The sequence below is a fragment of the Leptonotus elevatus genome, chromosome 12 (assembly GCF_054856555.1).
Source record: "Leptonotus elevatus isolate MCC_2025b chromosome 12, RoL_Lele_1.0, whole genome shotgun sequence".
In the NCBI taxonomy this organism is placed as follows: domain Eukaryota; kingdom Metazoa; phylum Chordata; class Actinopteri; order Syngnathiformes; family Syngnathidae; genus Leptonotus; species Leptonotus elevatus.
The window spans coordinates 11039780-11067291 of record NC_141250.1 but is presented as its reverse complement, the minus strand read 5'-3'; the positions used below and the strand labels follow the sequence as shown (position 1 = coordinate 11067291).

Genomic DNA, 27512 nt, shown 5'->3' with positions numbered 1-27512 from the left:
CAGCTGCAAGTAAATAAGTGTTTAAAAAAAAAAAGAGTCAAGGAAGAAACAAAAGAATTTTGCAAATTTTTTAATTGTGATGTTTTTTTGTTGTTGCAGTGCACACATCTTGTACTATTTGTATTTTGCTCATTTTGTAACTTTCCATTTTATTTCAAACATTTTACACAACAGGATCCATTTTGAATGTTTGACCGCACTCGGGGAGTTTTTCAGGTGAAAAGTGAATGTGGCGCTAGTGGAAAGAAGTGGTTTCCTCAGAAAACAGAAGGAGCGATAATGTGAGTGAGTCATTTGCCTTTCGCAATTCATTTTCTAGATTTGCTAAAGGTAGAAATGAAAGCGAAGCGCATCAAACTCAAATCACCCTAACTTTAATGTTCATCCTCAAAAACCTTTTGGGGAGGAGTCAATAATTTGTGGGTAAAATGTTTAACTTGAACAATTCCTCTGAGGTTTGAATTGGTTTTACAAGGGCTGCGAAGGGCCGTCTTCTTGAGCTGTGCTGTGACCCGGGTCCAGCACGTCGTCCAGAACCTGGCGGGCTGCCACATCGGAGGGGCGGGTTACCTGCGGAGTGCCCATTGTGCTGGCCACGATCTGCGGCATGGCGTTGCCCTCCACGATGCTACGCACCGCTAGGAGGTGTCTGCGCTGCCTCTCGTGCACTGGGGGAGGAGGGGGGAACACAAGCGGAATGTCAAGGTGGCCATCTTGTTCGTATGACATACAGCATTTTTTTTCAATGGAGATAAATAAGCTTCTGAAAAGTTTTTGTGTGAGTGCGTTGAGAGCATTTATGGAATAAGTTTCACTTATTGCATATCAGGGGTCAACAACCTTTCCTATCAAAAGAGCCATTTTAGGCCAAATAAACAAACAAAAATCTGTTTGGAACTGCAAAACATTTTAACATTGTGAAATAGTGTGTTAGTGATAGTCTAATGTACTGAGGGCCCAAGAGCTCATTAGAGCTGCAATCATAACATCATCATCATGCATCATAAAATATACAGCATCCAATACATACAGATTTATTTTCTTCTACCTTTTGTCTTTCAAAGATTTTTGGGGGGATTTTTTTTTTCAGACTTCATTTTTTATAGATTTTTAGACTTTTCTGCCTTTTTGTCACTTTTTTGGCAATTTTATGGATATATGGTAGATTTCTGCCTCTTCCTTTTTATTTATGACTAGTTTTTGGAAAAAAAATCTGCCTTTTTTTGCTATCAATTTTCTGAAATTTTGGGCAATTTTTAGGATTTCTTTTTTTGTTTTTCAATTTATGGTTAATTTTTGCCTTTAAAAAAAATAAATTTCCTGACTTTTTGGGCAATTTTATGGTAATCTGCTTTTCTGCTTCCTTTTTGGGACATTTTATGGTCACTTTTTGGACATTTTTAAAACTTTATCTACCTTTCGTGTCTCTTTGATTTTTTTTTTTAAATATTTAATTATTCATTAAAAAAAATCGAAATCATTAATTCATTTAAAGAATATTTTTTATCTAAAAAGTAAATAAATCATAATTTCTACATTTTTTGTTCGAGATCCATAGGGAGCCACAAGAGAGGGACAAAAGAGCCACTGGCATAGAACTACTGAAATGAACTTTTCTGCCATATTGATGCACCTGTTTATAAATCCCTGCCAATATTCTCAATGATGGCAACAAACCTCTCTGCCTGACTGTGATCTTCTCCACCTCAGGAATGAGAAAGCCGTAGACCAACTCCGACACGATCTCCTCCGACTGAAGATTGTTGCGGCTGTTGGCGCGCATAAAAAAACGGAATCAAGTGCAGTTTTGCACACAGACATTTATCGACACGTTGGCGCGGGTCCATCACCTCTCCTCGATGGCGTAGGCGATGTCGTTGACCTCCGTGGCCACCCTGCGGATCTCCTCTCGGGCCTGCTGGTCTGCCGTGATCTCCATGGTGTCCAGGATGATGTCCTCAAAGTACAGGTCCACGGTCTCCTGGTGGACCTTCACCACCTAACACACAAGCACTGGTGACGTCATCCATCTCGGACAGACTTTTTTCCAGCCGACGTACTTCTCTGAAGATCTGGTCGTCCTCCTTGCGGCGGCGTTCCTCCGCCTGCCTCTTGCCGCTCTCCTCGGCCTCGCGCCTCAGTCGCTCACGCTCCCCCAGCAGCGTGAAGGCGTGGATGCGCCGCTCCTCCTGCAGACGGATCAGCTCCTTGGACAGGGTGTCGAACACGTACTCCAGCTCGGCGCCCACGGCGGAGGCGTGAAGAGCCTCCTCGTGGGACCTCTGCCAGGGAAAAGGAGACGGTTGTAGGTAGAAGAAATGCGCTGGGTGGCGTCAAATATTGGGAGTAATGGATGCCCCCCAAAAAACGGTTTATGATTACCGAGATGTCACTAGATAGAGCCAAAGCACTACTTTTCAAATAGAAGTGCATTCAACGTAGTTCTTGGCAGTAAGATACTGCAAGGTGGCGCCAAATCACTACTTTTCTTATCGAATCTCTTCCCCTCAGTTCAACATGTTCCTTGACACTAAGATACTGCAAGATGGCCCCAAGGCACTACTTTTATTATAGAATTCACCATACTTCCTTGACACCAAGATGCCACAATATGGCGCCAATGCACTGTTTTTCTTACAGGAGTGCTTCCCCCATAATTAAACATAGTCCTTGACAGAAAGATACTGCTTTGGCACCAAGGCTCTACTTTTCTTATAGATTTCACCATACTTCCTTGACACTAAAATGCCACAAGATGGCGCTGAAGCACTACTTTTCTTATCAAAGTTATTTTCCTCAGTTCAACATACCGGTAGTTACTTAGCACTAAGATGCAAGATGGCACCAAGGCACTACTTTTATTACAGAATTCACCATACTTCCTTGGTGCTAAGATACCACAAGATGGCGTCAAAGCATATTTTTCTTACAGGAGCGCTTCCCTCCCCCAATTCATAGTTCTTGACAGTTGGAACCAAGGCACAACTTTTGTTAGAGAATTCATCATACTTTATTGGTACTATGATGGTGCCAAAGCACTACTTTTCATGTAGAAGCTCCTCTCTCTCACTTCAACATAGTTTCTTGGCATTGGATGCTGGAAAATAGCACCCAAGCTCTAATTTTCTAAGAGAACTTTTCACAAGATGGTGCCAAAACACTACTTTTATTTATTAGGATTTAACAAGTGCAATGTAACAATAGTGTCAATACAAATTGGAAAGGAAAGGAAGTAGTAACCCTTTAGCGAATGATAAAAGCTGCAATAGAAATAAAAAAAAAAAAATATATATATATATATACTGGATTCCAATGCTAAAGACAAATGATCATATGATATGCTAATGAGCTACTTCAACCACCTTACCCGAACTGCAAATTGTGGAAATACCTCGAGTTGCAGCTGGTCTCTCTCCTCTTTGAGGGCCAAGACCATCTCCTTGTCAGCCTTTTTCATCTGCTGCTCCTCCGCTCGCAAGGCGTGCGCCGTCCTCAGCTCCTTGATGAGGTCCAGGTGGTTCTCTTTGCCAGTGAATATCTGCACGGAGGCGCACACGCATTTTGAACACGGCAGCTGTGAGGACGAAGCGGCCATCACTGTCAGGACGCGTAAGCAAGCACCTCCGTTTGGATGCTTCTTCCCCGAATGAGTTTCTGCAAATGGATGACTGCCAGCTCCTTCTCCTCTTCCCCCTACAGAGCAACGTGACAATTAAAGTGTGACAAGCAAAACGATGACTTTTGAACGTGTGTGTGTATGTCAGGAGCGAACTGGCCTCCGGGGGCTCCTCCACAGTGGGAGTGACAGAACGAAGAGCGGGCTTTTCCTTCTTGACGAGATATCTAGAAATATCGTCGCTCAGATTCTGCACAAATGCGGATGATTTTTCAGTGAGATGTGGAGGCTTTTAAAGATATCCATTTTCTTTTAATAACCTTGTACTTCTCCAACAGAATGCTACGTCTGCTCTCGGGGGGCTTGACGACTTTGCCCGTGTTGGCTTTGGATTTGGATTTCTGCTGCCGGAGAAAGGCCTCGGTGTGTCTCTGCATTCGATTCAGTAAGCCTGGTAATGACAGTTCAAACCAATTTGCGCTTGGATCATAACAAAACTACACCAAATTCAAACCAAATCCATTCACAACTTTTCATAGCACGGCCGCGTGGTGTACATAAGTAACAGAGTAGATTTTGTATCCTTTTTTCAATTTAATTTTTACGATTTTTGAGTTAATTCTTCATGGAGGAAGATTCTGAATTTAAATCACATTTAAAAGCAACACATTTATCCTTGGACCATATCAAAGAAATGTCATCTACAGTATGTCGGGTTTACTTTTTTGTGTTACGTTTGCGTTACTAAAATGATTTTGAATCAGATTCGATATTTAAATCATATTTAAAGGGAAAGTCAACCCCCACCCCCCCCCCCCAATTTTTTAGGGACAATAATATGTTCTATGCAACCCCACTGGTCTAAATACGGTATTTTGTTAAAATTGCGTTCCAACCGTTTTTATCAATATCAGAAGGCGGCCATTTTGCTGTCGACTGAAGATGACATCAATGTTACTCAGGTTTCACGTAACAACAAATCACAGCTCAGCTTCAGAAAACAGGTGAGCTGTGATTGGTCGTTGCCTGAGCCCTGAGCAATTGTGATGTCATCTTCAGTCGACGGCAAGTGGCAAAATGGCCGCCCCCTAAGATGGATAAAAACGGCTGGATTTTGCTTCATAACTTGTTCCACAAATGTAATATTAATCAGAATGACATGTTTAGACTAGTGAGGACAGATATAACATATTATTGTTAAGAACTGTTTAAGGTTGATTTCTACTTTAAAGGTTTACAAGTCAACCATGAGTCTTACCAAAATAATTGTGGAAGTAAACTAATTTTGTCTTGTATCATTACAAATAAACAATTAATTCACTTGGGGGGGGGGGGGGTTATGTGTTCCAAAACGATAAGGATCTGGATTGCATCAAATTTTAATGTTATATTTCAAATTTTGGGGGAATTTATAAACCTTTTGGCTCTTTGTTTATCATGTAAGTGTTGTCAATCATAATCAATAGGCAATGATCACTTTCCAGTCTTTTCATCCCTCAAACCACACAAACATTTTCAATACACACCATCATATGTCTCCACACGTTGGAACTCATCATTTCCCGTTTTCTTGACGAAGTTGTCGCCGCATGCTCGCGAGGCGCACGTCAGGGAGGAGTACACCGTGTAGTCTTTACAAGTGCCCAGCTGCTTGATGTTCTCCTCCATGTTCCTCCGCTTGGCCTCCAGCTTCCTCATTGCTGCACACATTTTTTGCGTGGATCATTTCCAATCAATGACAATTTCGAACTGCACTCATTCCACTGCAGCGGCGCTCCGGTCTCACATCTCATGTGTTGCTTGTCCACCTTGTGGAGCTTGCTCTCCTTCTCCTTGAGCAGCTTGAAGTAGATGTTGTTGAGTCTGTCTTGGGTCAAGACCACCTGGGGCTCGTACTTCTGCCGCAGCATCTCCGCCAGCAAGGTCAGACGAGCGTCCTGAAGCCTGCAGATGACATTGTGCTGAGTCCTACATGGCTACTGACAGCATATTCAGAAGACAAATGGATAATTAAAAAGGAAGGAGATCAACAACAGAAAAATACTTTCTTCATTCAGTGTCTGAACCATATTTCAAATAATATAAAAATCACACCAAAGCAACATTGAATGGTCTCTAAAAAGTCTCTAAATGAATACATTAATAAAAATCAGTCAATAAAAGCATGTACTTCTGTATTTTTCCTTCTCTGAAGGCCCACTCTTTAGCTTCAATTTCCTCCATCATTCGCTTCCTTTTGCGCAGAAGATTCAAGTCCTTGAGTGCCGGAAGCCGAGCCTGCCAGGCCTTTCTGGCACGCGCCCGCTCGATCATTTCCACTTCTTCAATACTTGCAGGCAGACCTCGCTCTGACAAGCAAAGGCGCGTTATTACTGCATGGCTGAATAGAGTAGGATATATGTATAAGGATCGATTTTTTGTTACCAGTGCTACGGGAGGGTGCACATAAGCCTTCCTAACTAGCTGACAAAAATGCTATTTTAAATATGGACAAAATATGAGCATAAGTGCAAAATAAGTGTTTATTTTTCACAATACGTTTTTCAATGCATGTGTAAAAGATTGAATAGAACCAACATCAAGTGCAATAACTCATTTTGTGTTTTATTTTTTTTCACAAAAATCTAACTCACCCAAAATGTTAATATTATTAAGGTAGTATGTTTGTCCTACATGTCTTTCCAAATCTGCAAAAAATGTTGTAGGCCTACTCACATTGTAGTAAAGATCAGTATAAGACCTGGTGTAAGCGGGCTCCAGGTGGCGTCATTTGCCTACAATGCAGGTTGGCATGGGTTCGCTTCCTCGCCTGGGAGACCATGTTTGTATGTGTGCGTGTTTGTGCGAGTGAGTGAAAAAAAAAAAGACCTGGTGTAAGTGCAATGAAGTCATGACTGCCCTCTAGTGGTGAATGGTGATATTACAACGTAAAACCTAAAACGCGATTCACGTGGAATAAGGACAAGGCCACGACAAGCGAAAACCTGCACACGATTGATGCCCATCGGAGTGCATTGCGATTTAAAACAATAACAAATTCTACACCAAAACCCCCCCACAAATTTTTCCACGAAAATAGGTTAAACACACAATTTTTTTTTTCTTTTCTTTTTTAAAGTTTTTTAAAGTGGCTCCATTATAGTAGAAGGAACATGCTTTTAACGCCCCATACACACATTTATTTTTGGGGTGGTGGGGGGATGATTAACCAAGATGCCACAACAATGTGGTCCCCGCCATCCCCATCCCTGATCTAAAGAGTGCCGTGTGTGTACCCCAGGTGAACGAAGCCACCGCCAGCAGCTCTGAAGGGGTGGTCCCAGCGCGTAGCAAATAGTCCGGCGTGTACGGGTCCGTCTGTGCTTCGCTCTCCCTGTAGTCTGTCTGTATCGCCACGGTGAAGTGGGTGGGAGCGCCCTCAGCTTGCTGTCTGTCAGTGGCTTCTAATTCCTCTCTGATGAGCATGGGAAAGAAAAAAAACACTTCAGAAAACAGCAAATACCGGTAAATAAAAAATAACAGTGTGTGTTGAACTTACTCATTACCATCATGATTAACGTCCAAGGGAATCGTTTCCACAAATGGAAGAGGCCTGGATAAAAACAAACAAACAATGGAGTTAACGGGAATTGTTTTTTTCTCAGGTATCATCATGGTCCATTTGAAGTATGCATTACACAATCACTGGTCACTTGACTAGGTACATGACTAAGAAATGACTTTTTCCCTTTCAGGGGTAGCCACAGTGAATCACTTGCACATTTGTTTGACACCGTTTTTACACATACATAACATTTCTGACACAGCTCTTGTATTGGACCGTACTAGGTGGTGCAAGTGAGCTGATAAAAACGAAACGCACAGTGAATGTCTGTTACATTTGTATTTTCACAAAGAGCCGAGTGCAAACCTTTGAAAGTATTTCCAGCGATCAGCTCCACTTGGCTGACACGTTTCTCTTTTTTTCATCAAGGGCTGAATATTTGGAATGAATCTGTCAAGGAAGACGGTCATGAGTGACAGCAACTTTCATTGGAAAAATACAATGTGTGTGTGTATGTGTGTGTGTGTGTGTGTGTTACCCAGCCAGTTGCTGTAGCGCCTGCTGCCGTTGTTCTGCGGTGCCACGCCAGCGACGGTCCACAGAAAGTGGCAATGGATCGGACTGGTCCAGACGAAAGGTGACTCTCTCATTGCTGAACATGGTGTTAAATTCTGGCATTTTTTTCTGAAGATGGATCAATATAGAACAAATATTTTCCTTTACTGTTATGATGGCTCTCTCTAGTAGAGGAAGTTCATTAGGAGTTGGAGACGGAAAATTACACTTCTGCATGTGCAAATGTGACAATATAAAACATGATTAAAAAAAATTATACTGTAAAAACATACATGTACTGTATTACTATTTACAAGTTTAGTAATAATCATAATCATATTTTTTAAAGCTGTTAATGATAAATGATCTTACAAAAGGGTATTACTGCCATACCAGGAAAAAAAAAGTTTAGTTTCACAATATAAAATGATAATTTTCACTTACTAACATGTTCAACTATACATTTCATGTTTTAGTGTGATAAGTTAAACAACATAACCCAAGGTTCACGTTTTAACATAATTGACAATGTTAAAACATGTTAAATTTGAAATGCTTATGTTGTAGTTTGCATACTGAGAGGTACGTGGAAGTGCAGGCTGGTGTTTTTTCTTCTTTTTTTTTTAAGTTACTTACTCGTGCCACAAACGACTTAATGGACGAAATAGAACTGGCCCTGGCATGGTCGACCTCCGAAGAAACGAAGTATACCGGCTCTGCGTGACAAAAAGTGAGATTTAATACAACATGCCATATTTCCAATAAAACATTAGCTCGTTCCACAAGCTAGCTGGCTAATTAAATGTTCATAACTTACCGTACAAGTAGTCATATGCACGCTCCTGTTTGGCACATCTAGCGTCAGTCGGCTTTGGAATTGTGCGAGTGACAGTTGACATTTTTAAATATTGATTTTATCTAAAATACTAATTTAACTCGCAACTGCTGCCTGTCGCAAGCGGCGCTATTGAAGTCTCAATGTGAAGTATTTAAGTACACACTTGACAATAGTATACGTTCTCTATGACGTCACCAGCGTCGGTGGAAAATGTATGTTTAAACGAATATACTGTATGTAATTATTTTAGTGGTATCAAGTAGGCTACAGCATGGTTTTTTTAGACATGTGCTGCTTTATTTTGACATGTAAAAGCAAAAAGGTTTTTTTTCGTGCATGGTGTGATCAAGTGTATGCCTAGCAACACGTAGCGCATCGTCGCTGGGTAACCATGGAGACTGTAAACAAAAATAAAATGGGTTGACGTTCAATTGGCACCGTTCAACGGCAGTTTTAACAATTCGGTATTAAAGCGACTAAAAAGATGTCATATGACTTTCATCCCTGTACAGTGTCCAGAAATCTGCGTTTTTCTTGAAAAGAAAACCGTCATTACAGAGAACGTCAAATAACTCCCATGATGCATTTCGGCAAAGGCCAACCAAACAACTAAGAAACGTTTCTTGCTTTTTAAGTACATCCATCCATCCATAATAGGGCCGACCTAAAAATACTTTGAAAAGCTAAAACCAACTCTTTCATTTCAAAATTAAAGGATACAATATTTAATGTGAATAGTATTTATAATTAGTAAATCAGCATGGAACAATGTAATCTGAATTCCAAATATTAATGAGTTCTGAATTTTTGTTGAATATAAATACGTACCAATTAGTTACAAATTTTTGTTTTGTGTTTTTAGTTCGTGCACTAGTCTTGTCAGTATTATTTCATCTATCAAATTTATTATTGGAGTGTTTGAACATTGTTCACAACTGACATAAAGTTCCTTTCCTGTCACAAATACACAATTTAGTGTGAATTAAAAAGAAGAAAGAAAAGAAAAAAAACTTCAAATATAGCGCAGTTAAATTGTGTCAAAGAGGTTTTACATTTCTGTAGAATTTGGGAAACAAGAAAATAACAGAAATACATCAAGGCAATAGTATTTTCTGTAGTGTTATCTTACAGAACATATTGCCTGACCCTAAAGTTGATTTTGACGTCAACAGGATGTCAGTCTTATCGTAAGCGTCTCAGTGTTCACACACACTCATTCCGAAGCGTGTCAATGTTGCATAGTGTTTATGTACTTCTTTTTTTTCTTCTCTTCCCTAAAGTCAAATTTATCTCCACATATAAAGGTCATTTTTTTGGGGCCCGGGGGAAACTATGCTGACCTAAGCAACTAAAAAGCTGTGACATCTTTCAAAACAAGAAGACCAGCTCACAGTCAGTTTTGTCATTTTGTCTGACATGGAAAGTCTTTTTTTAATGCCTTTCTCTAACTTGTTGGTGCATACAAGCTTCCTACACGTCTTTCTCTGATTTATTTTCCATAGCAAACAGGACAAAGTGCACCGAATGAGCCACTGACTTAAGATTCATATGTCACAAGTGATGAAACTGCTCATGACAAGTGGTTAGTTTATACTTCTAGCGAGTGGTTTCACTATATTAAATCCTCTGAGGTCTGCAGACGTGGGTCAATTAGTGGAACCCAGAATTCAAAGCACACATGGTGAAGCAGCATTTAGCTGTTATGCTACACGCAAAACGAATAAGCGGCAAAGATAAGTGAAATGCTAACCGTTGGAATGCTAACATATGAATGTATGTTAGCACATTGCAACCTGAGCAGTCAACTTCCTGTGATGATCACATGATGATGGTTGTGGAGGAGGAAGAAGGGAGGAATTAGCACAGTTGACCACAGACTGCATGCGCCTTGTAAATGTGCTCCGTGGATTGGAGAAGCTGTGTCACTTTTTAACCGGTAGTTGGTTCAATCTAGACAAGATGGTTTAAAGTCGTGTGGATAGCTGAAGATGAGGGAGCCGATTGGGTTTTTTGCTGTCATTCACTTGTTGCTGTGCCAAGCATGGACTCAGGACTCAGGTCTGTAATGTAGTTATAATCTGTATTTACATGATAGTCATAATAGTCGTCTGTTATTGACATAGTCAATAAGAGTTATTAATTTAAAAAGACACATTATTATTATTATTATTATTATTATTATTATTATTTAATATTTCTAGTATTTTATTGTGTTTGTATAGTTAATCAAAAATGCATGTTTTTTTTTTACTTCAAGGTTAAGAAGTTCATTTTATTTTTACACTACCACAGAGGTATTCATATCAATAGGAATAGCATATTTTTTATGCTCATTATTTATTATTAATTGACTTAACTTCATGGTTTGTATCATGAGTAGGAAGCAGTACCCAATTTCAGGGACGTGGGGAGGCGAGGAAGGCTTACAATCAAAGACTATTTGATTCCCAAAAATGTAAAACTAAAGAAAACAAGGGACTATGGGACGATCAAAAACTAAATTAAAGTCCAAAGATTCAATTAAGTCCCCAAGCGTGACAACTGACAGGAATTACAAACAAAAGCAACAATCCAAATAAATACAAATAAACTGACGAGACATTGAGAAACACCAGGACAAAGACATGAGTGGTTGACAGAGTTGATTGGTGGACACAAGGGACCAGTTTGACGAACAGGTGAACACTAAACCCTAACGAGACAGAAAAGAGACAAACCACAAGAAAGCATGACAGTAAAAGTCCAAATACAGATTATGACGTAATAGTTCAGTTTAGAGGTTTTATTATTTTAAATGGTCAGAGAGGTATAAATATACCAACAACAAAAGTATTATTATTATTATTATTATTATTATTAGTAGTAGTAGTAGTATTAGTATTATTATTATTATTATTATTATTATTATTATTATTATTACTTAATGGTTTTATACTTTATTTTATCATTTGTTCTATTTTTTTAACTACCTAAGAGGGGTTTATTTACCATTGTAATTATTTTCATTATTTATTTTTTTCCTACATTTTTATTTAGCTGTTTATTTATTCTTATTTTCATTCTTATTCATTGTATTTTTTTAAACAACATCAGAGAGGTATAGTTTATGGTTTATAGTTTATTTTATTGTTATGTTTTATATTTCATGTGTTTATTTACAATTGTAATTAAAAAATAATAATTCCTTTATGTTATTTGTTAGAAATTTAGTTGTTTACCAATATTAGTATTATTTATTGCCCCCTTTTTTTTTACTGTTCCATTTTTTATTTGATCAACATTTATTTTTGCATGGTCGGAGAGGTATTAATTAAATGCATGTTTATTATAGTTAGTGTATAAATTGTTGTAGTGTAATAGATGGGTTGTGTTGTTACAGTTATAATGTAGTTATGAGTCAGAATGTTTACAGCCAGTGGAAAGAAAATTGAAGGAGGTGTTGGTAATGCAAGATGTTCCATTGAAGAAGCAAACTGATGCTTGCCCCACCCCCTTTTTTTTTATGAATCAACGAGCGCTAGACAGATTTTCAATTAAGTCATTTTTTCCACTTGCCCTAAAATTAAATACACATGCACAAGCCAATGACATCCAGTACAAAGAGTTCAACCTTAGCAAAGATAATAATGATGACTTGTTATGATTTTTTTTTTGGCAGTGGTCCACTTCGGGTTCAACATAGGCAGCGAGATCAAGCTGAACTGCAGCCACGCGTCGTTGAGAAATCTGATTTTTGTCATCTGGAATGTGGAGCTGGTGGGACGCAAACCGTGTCAGGTGGGCAGCAGCTTGATCGAGGGCAAAGTGTTAGACACCTGCGCCGACGGCAAGTCCCTGCGCAACACCTCCGAGTCCTCCTTCTACCTGCACATCCCCAACTTCTCCGAGCGTGACGTGGGCTTGTACAAGTGCGAAACGGTTTTCAATGGAGGAACCCACAGCTGTAACTTCAGCGTGTCCATCACAGGTGAAACCTAGGCACACTTTACGATTGGGAAATTTGCATGTGAATTGTGAACCCTTGGAATAAAAATGTTTCCAGAAAAAAGTGGTAATATTGTGGAAAACCTTAATTTTAACTACCCAAAGTCACCTTTTATTTTCAAGAAAAAAGGTTAAAGTTGTAGTTTCAATAAAATCTCATGATTTATTCTTCAAGCCGTAGGGGCCCTATTTATATGAATCAGCTTTGTTGAATGTGGGAAACCTCTAAAACATGCAGGACTCAGGCCGTCGAGGACCGGACTTTGAGACCACTGGGTAAAGTTAGCAGTTGTAAAATGCGCACTTGGAGATCTTCAATCACCAATTGTTTATCTGTGTGTGACTTGCTATTAAAAAAATGCTTGAAAAGATGATAACAATTACATCAATGAATTGATTTCTACAATGATTCAGTAGATGTGTTTGTCATTTTTATTAATGAATGAAATATGATGACATCCACGACATATCAACAGAGCTCAGAATCTGTGCCTGTGCCTCGATCAAATCCACCAAAAGCCCGTTACACCACCTGCGCCATAACTTAGACCTGCTTTTATCTTGTCTAATGTCTAGTTAACTTTCTCTCACCACAGCTCAGTCTTCAAAATTCCCAAACATTCTAAACTAGACTTACCCAGGCACGAAAATAAAGATGTACCAGTTTTTATGCTGAGTGCATGTCTATGAAATTTGTCTACGAAAATAGAATAAAGTTTAAATAATGCAAAATTTTAGCAGGAATATTGCCATTAAACCATTAAAAAAGTATTTTTGGGAAAAAAAAGTCAGAATTGTGTACAAAAAAAATAGCAAAGTGGATTAAAATGATGAAAAAGTTATAGTACATGAAAAATGTCTGCTTTTTAATATAAATATTACCTGAAAAGTTTTTTTTTTGTGTGTAAAATGTCAAAGTTGTGATTTTACTAAAATACAATTCAAGAATTTATTTTAAGTTTTAAAAGGTAATTTTCAAAGACAAACGTTGGAATTGTATATTTAAAAAAAACAACTCAATAATAATAATATTAAATTGTAATCAACCAATTAAAAAACGTCCTATTTTTTTTAAGAAACAGTTACGAATATTTTAAATTTTTTGAAAAAAAAAGTTGTATTTTTCATCATTATTTCGTACAAATAAAACTGTAAATTCAGGGGGGGGGAATATATTTTTGTAATAGTAAAACTTTATTCTTCAAGTTTTTGTATGTGCTGCCTTTGTACATTTTATTTTTTGGGTGTGTTAATTGTTTGAACCCCATTGCGGGCTTTCATATATTTGTTTATTTTTTTGTTATGGACTTCAAATAGAAATTAGCTTGGTGCAATATTATTCTGATATTTTTACAGTATTCTAACTTTATTTTTCACCAGTTGTACTTTTCAAAGTGCCAGATTTAAAAATAAGGGGAAAAAAACATGTTTTTATTGTGGATTTTGTATTTTTTTTTATTCCAATTTCAGAGATGCAAACAACACTTTGATGGCATTGACCCTCTCACTCTCTCCCTACCTGTTTAAGTATTCTTCTGCTCTGTTCTGTTTTTCAGTTCCTCCCCGTATCTCCTCCTGGTTGGAGTCGAGGGACAACAACAGCACGGTGGCCGTGTGCATGGCCGAGGGTGGAAAGCCGGCCGCCCACATCACTTGGCGCTACGCCGGGAATGTGTCGGCCGTGGAGACGCAGCGTATTTCCGGTGGATTGTTCTCCGTAGAAAGCCGCCTGAAACTACCTGAGAGCGCGAAGAATGTAACCTGTATCATCAAGCATCCATTCTGGCAAGAAGAGAAGATGTTGGTACCAAAGCACCCAAAAGGTTTGCCTGCCACAGACCTTTGCTTCTCCATTTATTTTCAAACATGGTACGAGAGAGCATGAGGACATGTCGTTTGTCACATGAGTTACTACCGTTTAAGAGGCTTAAAAAACGGAGTCATCCTGTCATAAGATTCTATATAAGCACCGAGGTTATTAACTCATTCACTGCCATTGACGGTTATAGACGTCAAAAAATAATTTCTATTACTTTGGTTAACATTAGTATGAAAACCTAGATTTTTTTAAATTGTACGTTTAGAACAGATATAAAATTAGTGATTAATCGTGAGTTAACTATTGAAGTCATGCGATTAATTACGAGTAAAAATGTTAATCGCCTGACGCCCCTAATTTTTAATAATCATCTCGTCAGGCAATTAAAAAATTTAATTGTAATTAATCGCATGACTTCACCAGTTAACTCACAATTAATCACACATTTTATGTATGTTCTAAATGTACATTTACATACTCTTGTTAACAAAAGTGGGAAAAAAATGTTAAACTAATAGAAATAGTTCAAATGAAGTTTTGACGTTTATAGCCATCAATGGCAGTGAATGAGTTAAAGTTCATGAAAGCTAACAAAATAAAACTAAAATTAAAAGTTCATTAAAAAATATATATTTTGGTGTTACTGTACAGCCGTACAAAAAAAGGACGATCGAATTGTAATTTACTTAACTTGAGTTCACAATACTTAGTGACCTTCTTTTTAAAAAGTTGGACTCAACAAACACTCCAAATATAAAACTAATGCTAAAACAATTAAAAAATAAACTAAAACAAAGCAATTTGGAATGATAAAAACAAGCCTGCTCTAAAAACTAACTTAAACTAACTGAATTTTAAAAACGAAATAAAAGCTCATTGTGATAAAAAATCTCAAACTATTACGTTGTACAACCCTGATCAGCACAAGCTATTCCAACCTTCCACCTGAGGAGGAATTTGTATCTGAGCCACTGAGAACTAGAGTTGGCTAATGTCATTTGTAAGAGAAAAGGCCGACAGATCAATACTGGATTAAATGGAGATTTCAGCTCTCCTTTCCAAAATGGTGACCGCCATGAAATAATGCTTAACCTAGCATGCATGAAAACCGCCCAGTAAAGAGTTGAAATATTGATGGAAGACTCAGACAGTAAGTAATGCCTTAGCCAAAATGGTGTCAAAATCAGATTAAAAACATAATTTCTGTGTTTAATTAAAAAGAAAAAAAGTATCCAAAAACAAACTAGAGTTAGCCAATTTTCATTCTTCGTTGCTCATTTGAACATGCTCAAGGCAAATTCAAAAGGCTGTCAAACATGGCAATTAAAATGACTCCATAACGGTGCTTATTAATGAACTTTACAGATTGACATCCTTTTGAAAATACTACTGTCTGTTTGCTTTTCTTTTACTCCTCAGGTCTTCCCTATGCCATGGTGTGCATTCTTATAGTTGTGTCAGTCTTAATGGTACTTGCTGCATTCTCATTTTTTATACACAAGAAGCAAATCATGAACAGGTGAGAATATTTTTATTTCTTATTAGATTGATCTCATTTGATAATTGTTTTTAATTTTATTTATTTGACCTATTTTATTTCATGTACTTCATGTATTTAAAAAAAATCTTATTTCTTTATTTGGACTAGATTGTTCCTTAAATATTAAACAGTTTTGTTTCCTTCCCCAGAAATTGTCTGCTCGCCGACCGCTCGCCACCCAAATCTAAGCCTGTAGGTGTTTTTTTGGGGGGGGGGGTTTCCGTTGTTTGCTTCTCTTGACGTTCAGTTTCTTTTCCTTTTTCGGGCACACTTTTATGTTTCTATAATGACACCATTCTTTTTGTGTGGCTTTTTTTTTCAGACGGAGGATGTAGAGGAAGTGGAGCCTTACGCCAGCTACGTTCAACGTGTCAACTCAATCTATAACTCATGATACGCGCACACACGCACACACACTCACACTCACACTCACACACGCACACGCACACGCACACACACACACACACACACACACACACACACACACACACACACACACACACACACACGCACACGCACACACATAACTAAGTATTGTATGATTTAAATGTACGTTTCCATACACCTCAGGTTGGTTGAGAACACTAAAATATTGGAAGTATATTAGTATACATACTGTATATCTATATACATTTCCACGACATGTACTTTCTGCAGAAATGTGACACATATTTATGCGTCTGCTTTTCATTGAGTGTTATCATCAGTGCCTTTATTAATACTTTTTTTTTTTAATCAACTCTTGATTTAATGTCAAGCAATTTGAAGCTTATTTGCCAATATATTTTTATCTTGTTGTATATCATCCAGTTATCAGGAGGTACATTGGCTACGCTATGTACCTACACTGAAACGTCTGTTAATAAAAATATAACTTCACAGTGACTTTCCGTACACCATGTATAGGTTTGAGCAGGTGTACCTAATGTTTTGGCCACTATAACTGTCTGCACAGTATGTCTTATACCGCCATGAACGCACAACTTATTCCAGTTAATATGACTGCATTGTGACATTATATTACAAACAAAAATGTGATTTTTGTCACAAGATGCTGTTATCAGCATGCTTCATGTAACTTCCTGTTTTTGGACCCATCAAGTGCAAAGTCACAGTCTGTATGTGTGAGAAATCATCATCATCATATCCACTTTCCTTTGACTCATCAGCAATTGTCTTCCTTGGTAAAAAAAAAAATCTTGAGGTAAACTGCAGTTAACGATGCCTTCGTGACAGGGAAACGGTCACAATGCACTTTCCACTATCTATCTATCTATCTATCTATCTATCTATCTATCTATCTATCTATCTATCTATCTATCTATCTATCTATCTATCTATCTATCTATCTATCTATCTATCTATCTATCTATCTATCTATCTATCTATCTATCTATCTATCTATCTATCTATCTATCTATCTATCTATCTATCTATCTATCTATCTATCTATCTATCTATCTATCTATCCCCGCTAGCTACTAGCTATCCACCAGAGGGCGCTGTTGAAGAAGCATAGCCCTTTAACGTCGTTTCGTCTGAATAAAAAGACAAGGGCAGGCATACAGCATGAAACAATTATAACACACATTGTCCCCATTCGGTCTTATGAGTAATTGAGGACAAAGGATAAGTGAGGACAAAGCATACAAATGTGCAGCAGTGTACCAGTGTTTGAAGTGAGCAGAGAGAAAGCGTCATCAATACACATGAGAGCTCACATATGTTGAACGTGTGGGAGGTTATCAAGTGGTTACACACAGACTCAATGTAGCTTAATGCTAACCACACTAACCCTGAAGCTAAACTTCGAACACCAAACCATGCCATGGCTATGTTTACATCATTGGTCACGGAAGCTCTGTTTGCCTAAAATGTAGTGGGATATTGGCCATTTACCCCTCCGTATTCAAGTCTCAGAGTTTCTTTACAATTTAACACGGTAAGCGTCCTCTCACGGCTTTTCGACAAACGAAACATGGATGCCGGGCTGATCATGTTTGTGGCCCAGGAAAAGTTGAATAAGAACCTCCCTTTGGGGTCAGGCTCCAGAGTCAATACATGTTTTATAATATTAGTTTTGTGTCAACAACCAAATCAATAATCACTGGCAATGAGCCTGATAGTCACAGACACTACACAGCGCACACGCATTGCCAGTAAACTTCTCTCATACACATTCAACCTTAAAGTCCCAAATGCATCACTGGGCCCCGTTTTAACCACACCCAAAGAATCTGGAAAACTGAAATGGTGGAAAATAGTTTATTGCTGTATGTATACAACTTTATACTACATTGCACGTTTCCAGCAATTATCTTGAAGCGTGTAGTGTTTGTACAAAAAAAAACAAGTAAAAACAAGACAAGGTCTTAAAGTGTTATAAACTGGTATGCCACAGGCGGCATTGTGTATATGTATATGTATACATATATATACATATTTGGGCGGTTTAAAAATCACTCCGGGCACCTACGGCAATCACGGGTGTGGAAAACATAAAACTGGAAGAACAAATGTGAACTTTCCGAATAAGAAAGTTGCATCCAGAATCAATCATCTACTTGGCTCAGAATGAAAGAAGCTGACACCTTTAGCACTTCACAATGGATTTTTTTTTTTTTTAAAGGGATCCAGCGTAAGGGGCAAAAAGTTGAATTCAAACTCAATTAAGCTAGAAAGATATACATTTTTAAAATATTTTTTTATTATCCTAGACTTTGCATCACCTTCAGTAACAATGTACATTATCATGCTTTTGTCTTTATGTGGATTACAAGCGCTATTTATAGGTTTACATAGCGTCATTCTAATGAATAACAGTGCTGGTCAGTTTTGTGCTGTATAAACACCCTTTATAGACAAGAGCATCTCCAAGTATACATTTGAATTGATTTCTTATGCAATTTACAAGGCTACTTGAATGGGACCTTCCTAAATAGTTCACACTTAAGGTTTCATACAATAAAACAAAAGAGAGCACATAATAGTAATATAACAATAATAAATGTTTTAATGCTAATTTCTCATCAAATACTTCTTAATAATACTTAAAGCATTTTGTTTGGTTAACTGTTGATTCTGTGTTTGAAAGAAAACAATACACTCTAAAAAAAAGAAAAAAAAAGTAATATTTACTTTAAAAAACCTAGTAATGTTTTGTCCAAGAAGGGTTTTAAGTACATTTTACCAGTTCATTAAAAAAAAAAAAAAAAGCTACACAAGGTTTGCAGAACAAACCCACAACCTTTAGGTTGGGAGATGGCCGCTCTACCACCTGAGCCATGCCGCTCCTGGAGTGTGTTAGTATATTTTTGGTGTCAAGGCAAAATCCTTGTACCTCCAAGCAGTTTTTGGTCTCATTTTGGACGCACCAGCAATGCAGTTTAGTGGGAGACAGCAAGCGTGGCATGACTCAGGTGGTAGAGTGGCTGTCTTCCAAGCTGAAGGTCATGAGTTTGTTCCTCAATATTTGAGTTACTTAAAAAAAAAATACAGGTAAAATGTACTCATAAACATTATTCTTTTATTCCTTTTCTTTGTTTCCTCTTTTTTTTCTTCTTTTTTTACAGTGTAGTGTGTATCCAAGTGAGCAAAAAGATTTGCTTTGAACCTTTATACAGGAGTCAGACGTATACGCATAAAGATGAATGTCATAAGGTTGTCGGTCCTAAAAAGGAATAGTGATTGACATCCTGTGGAGGTGTGAATGTCGGCCCTCGATGCGGAGATGATAGAAATGCTGTGAGGCGGCCCGCAAGTCATCAGCTGTCATCAGCTGCAACAAATATGAGCAGAGGCAACATAAGCTCAAAGGAATGCCACAAATGCATCAGTTTGTCTCAATGGATAAGATTGAATTCAAACCAGGTGGCGCATTCAATAAGTGGTTAGCACATCTGATATGGCTGTAAAAGCAACGACTCAACAGGCTCACCTTCTTTGCGCAGGAAGCACTTCCAGAGACAGAAGCAGAGGGCCAACACCAGCAGAGCTGCCACTGTGGTCACCGAGATGAGGATGGCCAGGGCCGTCCCGACTGCGAGGACAAAACACAAATGTTAGCTTATTAAATCACATCTTGCTCTGCTCTGCAGCTAACTAATAACAGCTAGCAAAGTGTCGTGTCGTGACGCATTTAACAGGAGAACGTTTCAGGCTGACTTTTGGTGTTCATGGACACGGCGATGGGGGCCTCCAGGCCCTTGTGGTGCACCAGACACTTGACGGACACGTCTTTGAGCAGCCCGGAGCGCAGGATCAGCGTGCTGATCACCAGCGTGGTGCCGTCGTCCCGCGGCAGCAGCGTGGTGACGGGCGGGCCCACGGTGCGGTTGTCCCGCTCCACGTTCCACACCATCTCCACGGGGGGCCGGGACACGGCGCTGCAGTTGGCCTCGATCAGGCCGGCCGACGTGCTCTTGTAGCTCACCTGAGGTTTGGGCAGCGCTGGTACAAACACAAGGAGAAGGGAACAATAGGATGAATAACAAATTACATTTTACATTTATAAAAGTACAAAAACTATTATTCCAGAAAAAAATGTCATATGTTTTATTTTGAATGTATTTGTTTTGGTACTACTGTTCAGCCGAAAAGAAGAAAGATCAAAAAAACAGTTGGTTTAAAAATAACCCAACTTGCCTTAAAAAGGGACTGACCCACTATTCAACTTTCTTTCAATTACATTCAAAATTGGGTCATTGTGCATAAAACAACCCCCAAAATCGGGTTGTAATTTTTTTCCTTTACTTTTTCACCAAAATTGCAACATTTTTAGACCACTCCACAAATAAATCATATGTATATGAAATCTAAAACTAATGCTGAATCTAATAAAAAACTATTTTAAAAAAGCATTGTCAAAAGAAAAAAAAAATAGAAGTAGAAACTAATCAAAACTAACCGAATTTTCAAAAACAAAAGTCAAAACGAAGTCAAAACTTAAAACGTATACATTTTGTTTAATCTGTAAAACACAAAAATATAAAATTTGCTGTGCGGCTCTTCGCTTTTCGAACACGCAACTCTCTTTGGAGCCTTTCGTAAAATTGAGAACGTTGCCCTCTGCTGGTCGGAGTTCGACATTGCACCCTTTTACACCATCATCCCCCACCTTCATTATGTTATTTTAACTTGTGATTATTTTTTATTTTTTTTATTTCTTGAGATGTTGAGTAAAAATAGTTTCAACATGTGAATTCCAGAAAATCCATACGAGAATCTCTGTCTGTTTTCAATTTGCTGTTCTGAGCTAGGAATGGTCGACTGGAACATTTGTGTTGGCAGCAACGCATTATTTGGCCACAGTTATTTGGACATTGTGAAGCTGGCCCGGGTTTCACTGAAAAGTTCACCTTTTTGTAATGTTCTGCTCAGTGCTACCATGTTGTGTGTGTGTGTGTGTGTGTGTGTGTGTGTGTGTGTGTGTGTAGTGTTCAGTTAGTAAAGTTTCAAGCACTACCAATAACCATACAAAAGCAAGTGTTGCCATTAATAACAAGATAATCCCGATGGGCAGCATGCATTGTACAGTATGAGGTCTGACATTATCTATAGCAGCACTTGAAGACAGGGAGGATGTCATGGAGGAGAACAATACAAATGCTAATGGTGATCGACAAATAGAAACACCTACTGTATTGTACTGCAGTCTTTCAAACAAAAGCACATGTGTTTATGGAAATAGAGAGCGAGGGAGTGGGAACCAGAGAGCCAAGCAGAGACAAAAGCATACAGGGCGGCCACTGTGCGCTGACAACACTGACAACAGTCATGCATCAGGATCTCATCCACACCATTTGCTCCGCAGCGCTACGATTCCTTACAAAATGCGCCAGGAAGACGAGATCAACATTCCTTCTTTAAGTCCCAGACATGTTCCTGAGAAGTCAGAGGGGGAATTTGCTCTTGTATGACCCCCCTCCAACCCGCCCCCATGCACACACACAAAGCAGAGAATGGATAGAAATGTTCTATTCTCAAATTAGTACCACTGAAAACTATGGAAACCACGGTAATGTTAGCATGTGGTTATTTTTGTATTGCTAACTGTTTATGCACTATCACTATGATAGAAAATGTTATCCTCTTCCACACATATACCACAAAATAAATACACACATGCTAAGCTAACATGCTAAGTATCCTCAAACATTACAATAGCTTATTTCTATTGGTATTTCTTTCAATGTTGGCTTTAGCATTTTTCTATTTATTTTTATTGAAATTGATAATACTTGACTAGAAATGGGGAAAAAAATGCCAACACTAGCTTAGCATATTCTTTTTTGTTTAATGTTTGTGTGAAAGAGGCTAACATTTGAGGATGCGCAGCTAGAAATGAGGAAATAAATGCACATACAGAACTAATGCTAATGCTTAACATCTGTGTCATGTTTTTTTTTTTTTTACTGCAAACATTAGCTTAGGCAAACTATTCTTTTTTGAGTTACATATAACATTTCAGGATATACGTATAGCCTGAAAAGACTAAATAAACACAGGAGCATACGCTAGCTTAGCATGTGAGTTATTCTTTATTTTTCTGCTATTTTCTGGTATCTTTGTAAAATTTGATTATATTTGAGGATACACAGGTAGAAATAAAAAACAAACAAAACAAAAACAAAAAACACAGGCTCACGTTTAATTTAGCAAATTAAGTACCCGACGAGCCATTTTGGCTTTCTACCACAAGAAGGAAAGAAAAAGACGAGAGAGCGCTACAAAACAATTTTGACATATAAGTTGAGGATAAGAATAACAACAAACTAAATAGCAAAATAACAGCTAATTAGAATATGTATTCTACCTGGTTAACATGATTTTTGCTCCTGAATCTCAACGTACAGTGTCAGCATATCGGGGCTGTAGGACGTCGCTTTCATTTTTACACATGATTTTAAGATGTCATCTGTTAGGCGTGAGCGACGTTTGTTTTTAATGTACTTCATGTGCAGCTTAGCATTAAACATTCAGAATTCTTCAGAAACCTTTATATGCTTGGGTTTAGCTATGGTTTTACTACCACAGGTTGCAGACCCTTTGTTTAGCATTCGTTTGTTTTTTTGGTCGCAAAAAAATAGCTTAGCATTTGTGTATATATGCTTTAGCATGTGTGATCTTTTTTAATGTAATCCCTGTATATAAGATGATATTGTAACATTTGAGGATACGCATCTTGAAATGACAAAATTAAACACACACACCAATGTTAGCTTAGCATGCTAATATTAGCTTAGCATGTGTGTTGTTTTTTTACAGGATCTGTGTAAAAGAGGCTTTGATACAACTAGCGATGACAAAACAAACATTTCAAACGCGAACATTAGCTTTGCTGCAAAGCTAATGATAGCATTTGTGTTGTTTTTTTGTTCATCTGTCTATGCCAGTGATGTATAGTGAAAGGCATAATAACTATTAAATGCTCTCCTACCAGACGAAGGTACATATATAACCTGTGTATCCACTTTTTTGACTAGCAGTGTGTTATGAGATTTTTCTCATGTTAAAATATGTGCTTTGGCGCAATGAATGTTGGCAAACTGACTTTGCATGCTCACCATATGTGGAGAGGCACACAGTGGAGCTCTTTGGGCCGTCCGCGTGCGTGCTGTACAGACAGGTGTAGCAGCCCTCATCCTGGATGGCCACAGGCTGGATGGTGAGCGTGCTGTCCGACAGGGAAGCGCTGAGCCACACCCTCCCCTGGTACGCGGACTCGATCATGGGGTCGCCCCTCTTGGCGTAGGAGGCCACTTCCGAGGATAGGCCCACCGGGGTCGAGGCGTACCGCCAGCTGACTTGCTGGACCTTCTCGGGCAGGCCGTAAGAGCACGACAGGGTTGCCGTCTTCCCGCTAACTGCTGTCTTGTTGCTGTCTGCTGTCACTGATGCTGAGAGGGGAACACACATACAAGGTCAATAAATAAACAGCGGCGAACTCCAGCTCACTTTTATTTTATTTGTTGTACTAAATAAATGGTTTGAGAATGAATTATTATTTTATTATTAAAATAAACTATTTTACATGCACACTTGTTTTTAGTCTTTTTTTTTAACCTCATTTGCAACTTGACCCTCTTATTTGTGTTTTAAAAAGCATATGTTATATGTGGTCCTCGAGCAAAAACATTTGGCTACTCCACACTCACACAGTAGGTAAATCACAATTCCAATGGAGAAAATGGTTTCAAAATTAGAACAACTTGTAAGTCAACCAGTGTCAGGGAACAGAGCACGTTGTCAGCTGTGAAGCATCAATTCCACAAACACACATTTTATCACATTTGCACACCGTTATCCTGTTTTTGTTATTTTGCCTCCGCCCTGACCCTTTGCACTCCTTTAACCTGACTATTTATTTATTCCCATCTTTTTTGAATTATTTTGCCATGTCTACCGTTGGAGGCCGTGCTCTTGGGACATTCTTTCCGGGAGCGGTTGGAGCGCAAATATTCTGAAAATATGAGCCCAAAACAGCAAGAAAATGAGCCACAGCTGTTTCTGCTTAGTGGAGTGAGTCCCTTTCTGTATTTTATGAACATACCTGGCTGGGCCTCAGCATGCTTGTCCAGCTCTCGAAATGAAGAACATTTTCATCTGGAAGCCCCACAGAGTTTGGGCATACAGGTACGTGTCACATGATACGCGTGCGATATGATTCCAAACGACTCCATTCATATACATTCTCAAGTTTTTTTCATCATTTGCCACACTTTTTTCGTCTTTGATGCCCTCTCATCGGATCTGTTGTTTTGATTCTATCCTTACTTAAGATAAAGAAAGGGATGAGGAGCACATTTTAGTCAGCTTTTCTTGGACCAGTCTAAAGCTTTTTCATACTCAAAGGAATGTGCTTTCACTACCCATGAGGCCTTGCAGCAGACATTATATGAGAAGTGTGGAGCGAAAACGCCTCTCAACTGATCCTTTCCTGTCACCAGGCGCATAACTCATTCGGACCTCAAAGAGAGACTTATTGCATGTGTTCTTGACTTAAACTGCAGGAGTGCACTTGATTTCTGGCTTTAATCAATGTTCAATGATTGTCTCTTTGGTTTAAAAAAACAAACACGCTGATGAGGTTTAATTCAATCTAACACATATGCAAAAAATGATGACAAATTACTTTTGGAAGACAATCTATGATTTTCTGGCTCCAGTTCATGAAGACAAGCATGACAGAAACTGAATGGATGGACTTTTGGAAGATTTATATCTGCACAGAGAAAATAAACATAAAACATACAATGTTTAAAAAAAAAAAGGTTTAACGATAGTGAAATGTTGGGCCTGCCTGGAAATATTTCAATTTTATTTATTTCATATTGGAATTATTGTGCGATGTGTTTTTATATTTTTACAGTGACAATTAAGACTTTTAAGACAAACACTTTTGTCATCAGTAAAGATGAAAATGAGTATTTTATCCTTACTAACATTTGTTAATTGACAGTTACACACATGTTCAATGTTGCTGAAAGAAGTCATATTGTCGTGCCCCCACTTTCTTTATACCAATATATACAGAGGAAATGTTAAGCTAACAAAGTTTTCATAGGTATGAGTGGGTCTGATATGCTATGCTAGTATAGCCGTTAGCCTCACATTACTAGCTTCGGGTAATCCAATTGTGGCTAGTCGAGAAAGATTCATTCCGGCGAGATCACGACACTGCCGACGAGGAATGACGGCAGTGGTGCTACGTGTTGTGCCATCTTCATTGTCAAAATGTTATGTCCAATAATGCAGTCAACAACTATGATAACAGTAACGTTATTTAAATCAACACAAATCAACAACAATCAACATCACCATACGTGTCGCTTTATAACAGTGGCCACTGGCCACAGACCGGTACAGTTAAAACTTTGGAGAGAAAAAAAAAAGGGTGGGGGGGGAGTACTTTTATAGAACATTTTATTTTGAAACGTGACCAGATACTCTCTAATTCAACTGTCTACGATGGACTCATGACGCATGTCTGTCAAGATGCTTATTATCTTGGTCGCTAACACTAATATTAAATACACAAGCAAGCAAAGTGTGTAAATAAATAAATAAATAAATAGACATACCACAATTCAACTGATATACTTTACTCACCAGTGACAGTCAGGCAGGTGCGTCCATGTTTGGCACCAGCTTGGACCAAGTCAAAGATGCACGCGTAGCATCCTTCGTCCCGGAAGCTCACTCTCTGGATGGTGACGGACGAGGTGTCCTTCGAGGAAGGGGTGAGCTCCACGTGCTGCTGCCCGCTCACACTGTCCCTGTTGCCCGGCTGGTAGCTGAGCAACGTCTGGTTGTTCACGTCCAGCCATTGCACCTGCCGCACGGAGTCGCCTCTGTCCTTCAAGAGGGCGCACGTCAAAGTGAACGGCTTGCCCACGCCGGCCTGCACATGCTCCGGTGCTGTCACCTTGCCTTGGACACATTCCATATACATGTGAATATTAATAAATCAATTAGAATATTGTGAGGTAATTTACATTTGTCAGTAGTTAATTAAACATGTAAAATTCATGTCACACAGATTCACTACGCACTGAGCGAAAGCTTTGAAAGTCTATTTTGGAGGATTTTTTGCATACAGACAAAAAAAAAAAAAAAATGCACCATCTCAACAATTTACCAAAATCAAAATTCTTTGTTGTGGCATCCTAAAAAGTATTTTTCTTCATTCGTGTTCACAATTCACTACAAACAAATTCAACCATTCATATTTCTAAAACAGATTTTATTTAGATAGTTAGTTTTAACATGATGGATATTTACCCTGTAGTTTTGTCACCAGCAGAAGGAGCAAACACACCTGCAGACCTTTCCTACAGGAGGCCCGGATCATCTTCATCATTGCTCATTTAACAGGGAAGACGAAGATCTGACAGCTGTGACATATACTTTACATTAGATTGTGATGGTGATTGTAAACGATCATAATGATACAGAATAGCTACATAAATATGCTACAACAGTCCATTTTGCCAATAATTAAATGCTTGTTTTTCAGTATCACAATTATTTTGGTTGCAAAAATATCTCAAAAGCCACAAAAACGCTGTACATAATAAAACTATATACACAATGGACTTGTCTGGAGAAGGATTAAAAAAAAAAAAACAAGACACTCACCTCTTCGTGTGTCCTAACAACCCTTGAGGATGTTCTACCTCAGCAACATGTCAGATGTAGTTCCTAACATCACACAAAAGTCGAACAAAGATTCTTTTGCTTCGACGTGACTGTTTCCAATTGTGAGCACAAATGTTCAGCAGCAGGCTGAAGCTCAAGATTGGACCCACACAGAGGGGAGAAATGAAAGGAGAGAGAGAGAGAGAGCCACTCGTAGGTTCCGTTAGATTGGACTCACAGCGCCCTCTAGCGAACGAGGCATTATTGTTGTTGTACATCAGACAGGCCATTTCAAGTTTCTTTCTTTCGTACGTACATACGTACGAAAAGACTTAGTTTATTAATATAAAGTAATGAGTGGCAGGAAAAACGATCTTTGATTCTATGTACTTGATAAAAAATTAAAAAGTTAATATATGGGTGAAAAGAGAAAACTCCCATTCTTTGCAATATCGACAGTAAGAAGACATGTTTATT

General features: G+C 38.4%; 3 protein-coding genes across 4 annotated transcripts; 1 reads left to right on the top strand and 2 right to left on the bottom strand.

Moving 5' to 3' along the window:
• Positions 1–55: 55 nt before the first annotated feature.
• On the bottom strand, positions 56–9092 carry cfap91 (cilia and flagella associated protein 91). Its single transcript, XM_086091225.1, has 17 exons — positions 8533–9092; positions 8352–8431; positions 7699–7844; positions 7527–7610; positions 7155–7208; positions 6892–7070; positions 5787–5964; positions 5403–5560; positions 5143–5316; positions 3937–4067; positions 3777–3866; positions 3622–3693; positions 3392–3538; positions 2061–2282; positions 1851–1999; positions 1678–1769; positions 56–668 (listed from the first exon to the last, which is right to left on the bottom strand). The coding sequence occupies exons 1-17, from the start codon at positions 8612–8614 to the stop codon at positions 469–471; spliced, it is 2238 nt and encodes a 745-aa protein (XP_085947351.1). The 5' UTR covers positions 8615–9092; the 3' UTR covers positions 56–468.
• LOC147164546 (cell surface glycoprotein CD200 receptor 1) lies at positions 8302–16781 on the top strand. 2 transcript variants are annotated; one of them, XM_086091227.1, is made up of 6 exons: positions 8302–8445; positions 12212–12520; positions 14094–14360; positions 15776–15875; positions 16046–16088; positions 16219–16781. In XM_086091227.1, exons 1-6 carry the CDS (start codon positions 8397–8399, stop codon positions 16288–16290), a joined length of 840 nt encoding a protein of 279 aa, XP_085947353.1. In that variant the 5' UTR covers positions 8302–8396; the 3' UTR covers positions 16291–16781. The 2 variants fall into 2 exon arrangements, with proteins under 2 accessions (XP_085947353.1, XP_085947352.1); XM_086091226.1 differs by lacking the exon at positions 8302–8445 and adding an exon at positions 10445–10611.
• Positions 16782–18147: 1366 nt separating this feature from the next.
• LOC147164545 (OX-2 membrane glycoprotein) lies at positions 18148–27195 on the bottom strand. The gene is made up of 7 exons (XM_086090394.1): positions 27036–27195; positions 26679–26791; positions 26007–26327; positions 23462–23794; positions 20061–20345; positions 19834–19935; positions 18148–19674 (listed from the first exon to the last, which is right to left on the bottom strand). The coding sequence occupies exons 2-7, from the start codon at positions 26755–26757 to the stop codon at positions 19661–19663; spliced, it is 1134 nt and encodes a 377-aa protein (XP_085946520.1). The 5' UTR covers positions 26758–26791; positions 27036–27195; the 3' UTR covers positions 18148–19660.
• Positions 27196–27512: the final 317 nt, after the last annotated feature.